General features: G+C 60.7%; 3 protein-coding genes across 3 annotated transcripts; 1 reads left to right on the plus strand and 2 right to left on the minus strand.

The window, feature by feature from the left end:
• Nucleotides 1–872: 872 nt before the first annotated feature.
• On the plus strand, nt 873–3,917 carry HRG_00106 (2OG-Fe(II) oxygenase superfamily domain-containing protein; the record flags this gene model as incomplete). Its single annotated transcript, XM_044858577.1, has 3 exons — nt 873–2,804; nt 2,853–3,404; nt 3,447–3,917. The coding sequence occupies 3 exons, from the start codon at nt 873–875 to the stop codon at nt 3,915–3,917; spliced, it is 2,955 nt and encodes a 984-aa protein (XP_044724977.1).
• Nucleotides 3,918–4,406: 489 nt separating this feature from the next.
• Nucleotides 4,407–6,207, minus strand: HRG_00107 (serine hydroxymethyltransferase domain-containing protein; the record flags this gene model as incomplete). The annotated part of the gene is made up of 4 exons (XM_044858578.1): nt 4,407–5,551; nt 5,611–5,748; nt 5,804–5,909; nt 6,073–6,207. 4 exons carry the CDS (start codon nt 6,205–6,207, stop codon nt 4,407–4,409), a joined length of 1,524 nt encoding a protein of 507 aa, XP_044724978.1.
• Nucleotides 6,208–7,561: 1,354 nt separating this feature from the next.
• Nucleotides 7,562–8,986, minus strand: HRG_00108 (ribosomal protein l19e domain-containing protein; the record flags this gene model as incomplete). Its single annotated transcript, XM_044858579.1, has 4 exons — nt 7,562–7,705; nt 7,825–8,245; nt 8,429–8,578; nt 8,958–8,986. The coding sequence occupies 4 exons, from the start codon at nt 8,984–8,986 to the stop codon at nt 7,562–7,564; spliced, it is 744 nt and encodes a 247-aa protein (XP_044724979.1).
• Between the last annotated feature and the right edge of the window lie 69 nt (nt 8,987–9,055).

Consider the following 9,055-nt stretch of genomic DNA (forward strand, 5'->3'; position numbering starts at 1 on the left):
CGCAGCCACTGAAACCCATCCATGGATTGACGCCCGCGGCAGCACGGGTCAGCCATCGGCAGGGCCGCATCTCCCGCTGTCTATCCGAAAGGAGACACATCGCTTGAGGGAAAGTGACAATGGCACGGTGAGGCGACAGAGGGCGGAACAGGCCCCTCGACGCCGTGCAACGCCAGAACGTGACGAACAAGCATGCAGCTCTTGGCAGAGGTGCAAGACATCTTTGTCATCGTCGCCGACCAGACTGCATCGCCTGTCTCGCTTCCTTTCTTTTTCCCTTCTATGCGCTCTGCTTGGTGCCCTCTGCATGTCTCGCGCCAACATCGCGACTCTCGTGAGCTGACGACTGGCATTCTGTAATCCGAGATACCGGCTCCCCACATGGCACGGCGGGCCGGCACTCTCCCCCTATCCCCCCTCACCGGCTCCCTTCAGCTGAGCGCCGGGGAGCTTTTTGCTGCCTGGCGTTGATGCTAATACTACATCCCATCGTCGACGGCCCCCTCGTCACGATGAAGTGACGCTGCTGCTCACCCGTCTGCTCTGCTTTCCAATTCTGCAACATAGCTGTCTCTTTTCATGCCCATCTTGTTGCCGTAAGCCCGCCGTCAAGCCTGCCGTCAAGCCCGCCGTCAAAATCTATCCTCTTATCAGCACCCGCCCCTCCCCGCATCCAACCAGACCATCTTGATTCTTGACGCCTTCAGCCGCAAAAGCTTCATTTGCGGGACGAGGCAAACCCCGGCTTTGATGCAAGCCTTGCTGGCAAAGAGAAGAAGGGACAACGTTCCCCAGAAGCACAAGGCAATATAAAACCCAGGGACCCAGGGGCAAGGGACAAGCCAGCCAGAGCGGCCAAGAAGACCAACAAAATGTTCTCTTTTGACGTGGCCGCCCTACCCCAGCTGACGACGCGCAAAGCCCTCATCGCCGTCGACTTCCAAAACGACTTTGTCGGTGGCGACGGCGACGCGGCGCTGCCCGTGTCCGAGCCCCAGGGCTTCGTCGCCCGTGCCGTGGCCCTGTCCGAGGCCTTTCGCGACGGCGTTGGCGATGTCGTCTGGGTGCAGTCGTGCTTCGACCAGGCCCGGCCCGCCGACCAAGAGCCCATCATCACGTCGGACACGGCGCCGCCGCCGCTGCGCCCGAGGACAAGCACCAGCAGCGGCAGCAGTCGCCGCCGTGGTGGTGCCGGCCGGACCAATGTGCCGGAGCTGCCGCCGCCCGCAGAGGAGCAGGGCCCGCCGGATCCAGAGGCCTTTCTGAGCCACGAGGAGCCGGCGTGCGTCAGGGCGTCGTCGCCGGGGGTCGAGATGGCGCCGGCTATCAGGAGGGCCGTCCGTGAGGGTGACACGGTCCTGACAAAGAGCTATTACTCGGCCTTTCTGGGCACGCCGCTGCTGCGCCTGCTGCGCGCCAAGATGGTCATGGAGGTCTTCATCTGCGGCTCCCTCGCAAACGTCGGCGTCTACGCCACGGCCCTCGACGCCGCCGGCCACGGCATGGCCATAACCGTCGTCGAGGACTGCTGCGGCTACCGCGCCGAGCCTCGCCAGGTCAAGGCCGTGCGCAGCCTCATCGAGCTGACGGGCTGCGAGTTTGCCAGCTACCAGGAGGTCCTCGAGGTTATCCAGCCCAAGAAGAAGAATACTAAGTCGTTGTTCAAAGACCAGACGGAGCCGAGCGAGGGCGAGGAGCTGCAAGAGGACAAGGGCGGCAAGACGGAAAAGAAAGAGGAGAGATCAAGGTCCCGCGAGAAGGGCGAGACCACACCAAAGGGAAGAGCCAACACCTCTCCCGACATCGTGAGGCCCATGACTGGGCTCAGGCTCGTCTCCGATTCACCCTGCCCTGCGGCTGCCGAGGGAAGCGCAGGAAGCACAGCACAGGCCGATCCACCGGACACCCCGTCGAAGCGACCGAGGCCAACCGCAGTCGAGGCTCCGGCAACTAGATCGAATAGCCATGATGACGATGATGACGATGACAGTGAACGGGACGATGCTGGTGCTGATATGGATGATACCGAGTCAGAGGGGGCATATGTAGCTGCTCTCGCCGGCTCGTCTCCGACGCCGGGGCGCGATCAAGCCGAAGCATCGCAACCTCTGTCACAACCTCCTACTGACAAGACGGCGTCGCCAAGCGAAGACGCTCCGGCAGCAGGACGAAGGGCCGAGGTAGGAGATTCAAAAACGGCACCCGTTGCCGACAGCAAGCCCGCTCCACCACTCTCAGACACAGACGAGGAGGAGGAGGAGGAGGAGGAGGAGGAGAAGGAGGAGGAGGAGAAGGAGGAGAAGGAGGAGGTGGAGGAGGAGGAGCAGGGCCAGCCACAGACCACGACAGGCCTCTGCGAGGGCGACACCAGCGTCATTACCAAACTCCTCCCCCCCTCGGTGGAAGCAGGCATTTTCGAGCGGCTGCGCAACGAGGTGCAGTGGCAGCGCATGTCGCACCAGGGCGGCGAGGTCCCGCGCCTCGTCGCCGTCCAGGGCGCCGTCTCGCCGCACGACGGGTCCGCGCCCGTCTACCGCCACCCGTCGGATGAGGCGCCGCCCTTGCTGCCCTTTTCCCCGACGTTGCTGGCCGTCAGGGCCGCCGTCGAGGAACAGCTGGGACACCCCGTCAACCACGCCCTTATCCAGTTCTACCGCGACGGCAGCGATTACATCTCGGAGCATAGCGACAAGACGCTCGATATCGCCAAGGGTTCATACATTGCCAATGTGAGCCTCGGCGCTCAGCGCACAATGGTCTTTCGCACCAAGCGTCCTGCCAGAACTCCCTCCCCGTCTCCGCGAGCGAGCGGCGACAAGGACGGCGACGACTCAGCCGCCGCACCCTCCCAGCGCCGTGTCCAGCGCGCCGCGCTCCCCCACAACTCGCTCTGCAAAATGGGCCTTGAGACGAACATGAAATGGCTCCACGCCATCCGCGCCGACCGTCGCGCCGACCGCGACAAGACGACGCCCGAGCTGGCCTACGGCGGCGCCCGCATCTCCCTCACCTTCCGCCGCATCGCCACCTTTCTCGACCGCGACCACGCCGTCATCTGGGGCCAGGGCGCGACTGAAAAGACGCGCGCCGCCGCGCGCCCCGTCGTTAATGGCCAGGGCCCGGAGGCCGTCGCCATGCTGCGCGCGTTTGGCGCCGAGAACCACGCGTCCGAGTTTGATTGGGACGCACACTACGGCGGCGGATTTGACGTGTTGCACATACGCTGTGCGCCGCGGTTCTTTGCGTCGGCCGACGACGCCGTTGTTAATATGCGTGTTGCGCTGATGCTGGCCGAGTATGGCATCGGCTATGCCAGGGGTAGCATGGGTCTGGCGGCGCAGAACACCAAGGCCGCTGGCGCTGATGACGACGCTACCGACGAGAGCCCACAGCAGGCCGTGGCCGTAAAGTTCGTCGACAACGACGCGGGCAGAACCACGGTCCAGGGCGACGTGGCCATCATGCTCTACCTGGAATCAAGCTACGGCCAAGCCAAGGCCGCCGCCGACAACAGCCCGACCCCATCGCACGCCGAGCTCGCCGCCCGCTTCACGCGCTTCCAGCGCGCCCTCAACCTGCGCGACATGTTCCGTGCCCACCCGCCCGCCTCCAAGACCGCCGCCCCGCGGCCAAGGCTGTCAAGAGCCATGCAGCGAGAACTCGCCGCGTGGGACGTCTTCGCCGCCGCCGCCCTTGTCGACGACGGCGACGGCTTCATCGCCGGCCCGACCATGTCCCTCGCCGACTTTGCGCTGTGGCCTGTCTTACACGCCCTGGTCGAGGAGCTTGGATCCGCGGCTGTGTTCGACGACGACGGCTTGGATCGGCTGCGGCGCTACTACGATGCCGTGGCCGCGAGGGAGAGCGCGAAAAAGGTGCTGGGTGGGATGCAAGCGGTGGGCAAGAAGAGCCCGTGATCGACCAACCCCGTGCACGCGAACGGGATGTCAAGCCGCTTTATCATGCTGCATGTATGTAGCGTACGTGTGGTGGAAAGTTGCTCAGTCATGCCAGGGGGTATAACCAAAGTGCCTTGGTTGTCGCCCCCATTGATTAATCCGCCATCTCGGGCGTCGGCATACCTCATGCTGTGTGCTCATCCAGAGAAACGAAGCCTAGTTGAATACACTTCTGAACGTACGAGACCAAAAAAGCCAGCCGTCGTAGCCTCGGAGTTGAGCCTCGTGTTTCCATGTCCGCCACATAGAGTCCGAGCAAATAAGACACATTTCTTCATTTATATACAAACGAGTCACACCGGTCGCTGTGTCCAAACACCCCTTTCGTTTTCTTTGCTCTTTATCCGTAGATTTTATTCCTTCTTACCCCTGGTGACGCACACCTACTTGTACACCCATGCCGCCTGTCACCGGTCTCGTGGGCAACCCAAAGAAAGGATGATAGGCTCATTGAGAGTCCCACGGCAATGGATACGTGCCGACCCAGTCCTCGACCTCGCTCCGCAGCTGCACAATCTCGGGTTCATTGTCGCCGTTGCCGAGATGTTCCATGAACAGTTTGAGCTTTCCGGGGTTCGACTCGCCCCTGTCCCTGGCCGCGTCCCTCGCCGCCTTGGCGACGCGCAGGGTGATGGCGACGGCGCGGTCGACGACGTCGGCGACGCGGACAAAGTCGTCCTCGCCGAAGCCGCGCGTCGTCATGGCGGGGGTGCCCATGCGGAGCCCGCCCGGTACTAGGGCCGACTTGTCGCCGGGCACCGTGTTCTTGTTGGCAGCGACGCCGACAAGCTCCAGGACGCGCTCGACCCGGCCGCCGTCGATGCCGTTGGGCTTGAGGTCGACCAAGACCAGGTGGTTGTCGGTGCCGCCCGAGACGATGCTGTAGCCCAGGCCGCCGTTGCCCTTTGCTTCGCCCAGGCGCTTGGCAAAGGCCTTTGCGTTGGAGAGAATCTGGCCCTGGTAGGCGTGAAAGTCTGGAGACTGGGCCTGTTTGAGAGCCACGGCAAGCGCTGTGATGGTATGGTTGTGGGGCCCGCCCTGGTGGCCAGGGAAGACGGACGAGTTGATGGGGCCCTCGAGGTCATACATCTCGTCTTGTCTGGTCTTGGCGTTCTGCCTGCGGACGCCTTTCCGGAAGAAAATCAGGGCCCCTCGCGGCCCGCGCAGGCTCTTGTGGCTGGTGGTGGTGACGATGTCGGCGTGAGAAAAGGGGCTCGGCAAGACCTTGGCGGCGACGAGGCCCGAGATGTGAGCCATGTCAGCCAGCAGGTAGGCGTTGGCCTTGTCGCAAATGTCGCGCATGCGCTTGTAGTCGATCAAGCGACTGTAGGCGCTGGCACCGGCCACGATGATTTTGGGGCGGTACAGGAGGGCCATCTCCTCAAGCTTGTCGTAGTCGATGAGACCAGTGGACTCGTCTAGGCGGTAGGGCAGCGTCTCAAAGTACTTTGAGATGAAGGAGATCTTTTTGGTCGGTGTTTGGTATCCATGCGACAGATGGCCGCCGTGAGGCAGGTCGAGACCCATGAGTCGGTCGTGCGTGTTCATCAAGGCCGAGTACACGTACAGGTTAGCGGGCGCACCGGAGAGAGCTGTCCAAAGCAAGTCAGCCCTTTGCCCGTCTGAGGCTCACCGACACGCCTCGACCTACCCTGAACGTTGACGCCCCAGTTCTTGGCGTCGAGGCCGAACAGCTCGAGGGCACGCCGTTGGCAGAGACGCTCAGACTTGTCAATGAACTCGTTGCCGCCGTAGTACCGGGCGCCAGGGTAGCCCTCGGAGTACTTATCTGTTGTGACCCCGTCAGCCCAGTTGAAGGACAGAGTGCTTGTGTGGACACTCACTCTGCATGACGCTGCCGAGCGCATCGAGAACAGCCTGTGAAGTAAAGTTCTCGGAGGGAATCAGGTTGATGAAATGCTTCTGCCGTTTTTTCTCCTTGACGCCTCTCTGTCAGTCGCGAACCGTGGCGTCTTTTGGGAGGCGAGCGGAACAAACATTTTCGATGATATCAAACACGGCTGGATCCGCTTGTTGGAGGTGGGCGGCGAGGAGCTGGGAAGGCGGTGTCAGCATCTCCAATGCGCCATCCGGCATGGCTTCGCCTGCGAACCTGCTGCTGGCCGTCTTGAGCCAAGGAGGCCTTGGTCCTCCGAGCCGCACATGGCAGAGCCCCGGCAGGCTTAAGCACTGGCCGCGCAATGCCACCGAGGGCCCGGCGGGTGCCTCGCAGACAGGCAAAAGACATGGCTGGCTGCAAAAGAGGAGACGCACGCGGAAAGCTGCGACGCGGGGAGAGCTGCGAGACGGACAAAGAGTCAAGCAATGGCTGGTTGGATCCGGCAGCCTCTCAAGCCGCCACGCCAGAGAGAAGTGGGAGCGGGGCAGCGGAAGCGGGCAGCAGAAGAGAGAGGCCGTTGCCGCCGAGGTGACTTGACGATGGCCTGATGGTACGAGCCGTAGTCGCTGTAATTTCTTGGTCATAGCCGACTCGCCCCGACGCCGGGGCCCGATAGCCGGCCGCCCCCGCAGATATTCTACAGGCTGCAGCCACTGGGCTGAGGAGGTACCTTTTCTCCCGGTCCAGGTACTTCAGTGCCCGCAATATTCTTTTCCCGCTCCAGCCCTCTCCATATCCTCGGCGTCCCATATCCGCAAGCCATGCTCTTCTTTTCTCTCCCTTTCCCCCTCTTTATCAACTAAAGATGGGCGTGATGAGACCGCTACCTCCAGCCATTCTGCACTCCGCACCTCCTCGCCCTTGACGGGGTTCGAGGCAGGCAACGGGGGCCATGCTGATATGCCATGGCACACCTCACCACCTTACGGGGCAATGTGATGGGACCTGATCCATTCCTTTGGTTGATCCCCGACGAAGCTTGTCGGCCCTTTTTTTCCCTCCAGACTTGTCCTTCATACTGCACTCATCCCTCTAATTCCCACCTTACGTAGCTTTCCCTTCTGTCGTGCGAATCTTTAAAGAGCTACTTTGTTTTGCTTGTATAGCTCTGAAAGCACTGTATCTTCAACCTCTGCACCAGGTGGGCGAGGTTTTCGGCGCTGGATTCTTGCATCCCATCTGCCAACCTCTGAATGTTGTTTCTGGGCTGCGACAAGGCATTGACCGTTTATGCCCGCCCGGCTTGAGCGTAATCACGTCTCATCTGTGACTGTCGCGGCTTACCGCGACGAGCGTGGTTTGCCGGCTCTTCTCCGCTGCCCACTCTCCATTGACAGTGTTGTACGCGTCAAGGAAAATCCATGCGATCATATATACAATGACATGTTCGTCGCTACTACGACATGGAGAGCTTTGGCGAGGGCAAGACGAAAAGCAAGCGGTCATAAGATACCACGCTCTGGCAACCAGGTCAGGAGCCGCCGAGAGCAGGGGAGAGCGAATCTTGCGGGCATGCGACAGACCCAGTCTTGTTGCCTGGCCTTTCAAAACTTGAGCATCGTCGATTCCATTTTCAATGCTACACGCCCGAAACCCTGCCGGCTCGACTGCAGAAACCAGAGGGGCATAAAAAAAGACCCAACCCGTAGACTCCGAATGCAGCCTCCTCTCAAGACCGAAATGTCGTCGTAGTCCACGAAGTCTACTCCTCGGCCATCATGGCATTCCGCTTCGCCGTGGCCCTCTCCACCTTGCGCTCGCGAGCAGCCTTGGTCTTTGCGCGCTTGGCGTCCATCTCCTCCTTGAGCATCTGCTCACGGTGCTTCTCGGCCTTGGCACGGTGGATCTGTTGAGGGTTGTCAGTATGACGGTGTGCGCTCTGCTTCTGGCCCAAGTCGAAACCACCCGGCAAAGAATCGACGGCTCCCCAAAGCAAGACTTATGCTGCGGCGAGGGAATACGTACGTGCTCAACCAGGGCACGCTTGTGCTTGAACGTGTTACCCTTGCTCAGGTGGTACAGCTCGTGGTACAGATGCTTGTCGATCTTGCCAGAGGCGCGATACTTGACGAGGAGGCGGCGGAGGACTCGCAGGCGGCGCATCCAGAGAACCTGGGAGGGCATGCGGGCGTCGGCGGTACCCTTTCTCTTACCGTAGCCACGGTGTCGGCCTTCTCTTCGGGCGAGGTTCAGCTCGCGGGCTCGGGATCGCGAGTGCATGGTGACGGGCTTGCGGATGATGAGGCCATCGGCGACGAGCTTGCGGACCGTCTGGCGCGAGTTGGCGTTGGAGATCTCGCTCTGCTCATTGGGATCCAGCCAGATCTTGCGCTTGCCGCAGCCGATGACCGACGCGGCAAGACGCTTCTGAGTTCGCAGGTTGACCCTGAGGAAGAGGAAGAGGCAATTGTCAGCCTATGGTGATCTCGTCTTGGTGTCTTGTCATGGACATCTGTGACATGCTCGACTGCGTCGAGACCACGGGCTCTGCTGCATCGGCCCACTGCCGCAAGCACTCCGTGGCAGGACCGCCGCTCTTGTTCCATTTCGTCGCAATTGCTGTACTCACATCTTGACGCTTGTTGGTGGTGATGGCCGATCCTCGATGGGTGTAGGGAGGTTGAAGTCAAGGAGGGGTTTCCGTGGCCAGAATTTCTCGGGCGCCGCACATTCCCGCTCAGAGTTTGTGGGTTCACGTGCACTAGTCCAGCGATTCGCGCTAAGCGAGGGCTCTGATGAGTCATCGCCAAGATGGTCTTATCACGTGATTCTGCTGACCCCTTACAGCATCTACCTCCTAGTACAGGAACCTCGAGGAGTTGGCCGCAGGTACCTCCTTAAGTCCTCGATACGCTTATAATATCCGAGTTCACGGCCATGGCTCCAGAATCCTTTCGTGGCCCCACCCTTACTCTTTCTCCGAGTTTAGCTGGGTGTAGATTATCTATTATCGCGGCATAGTATACTATAACCTACGAAGTATCCGTACGTCCCGACAATTTCCTAGTTCATACTATAACACTAATTGCTCGATCTCTGGCTTTGCAACTTCCGCGGTTTAGCATGTAATAAACTCGGCCTAGATGGGGTCCACCTACCAGACTTTGACTTCTACGAAGTCTTGCATTAGTTCTCTACACTATTCTCACTAGACACTAGCAATACTATGATCCTTAGACATTTAAAAGCGGGAGAG

Source organism: Hirsutella rhossiliensis (genome assembly GCF_020360975.1).
Source record: "Hirsutella rhossiliensis strain HR02 chromosome Unknown scaffold00001, whole genome shotgun sequence".
Lineage (NCBI taxonomy): Eukaryota > Fungi > Ascomycota > Sordariomycetes > Hypocreales > Ophiocordycipitaceae > Hirsutella > Hirsutella rhossiliensis.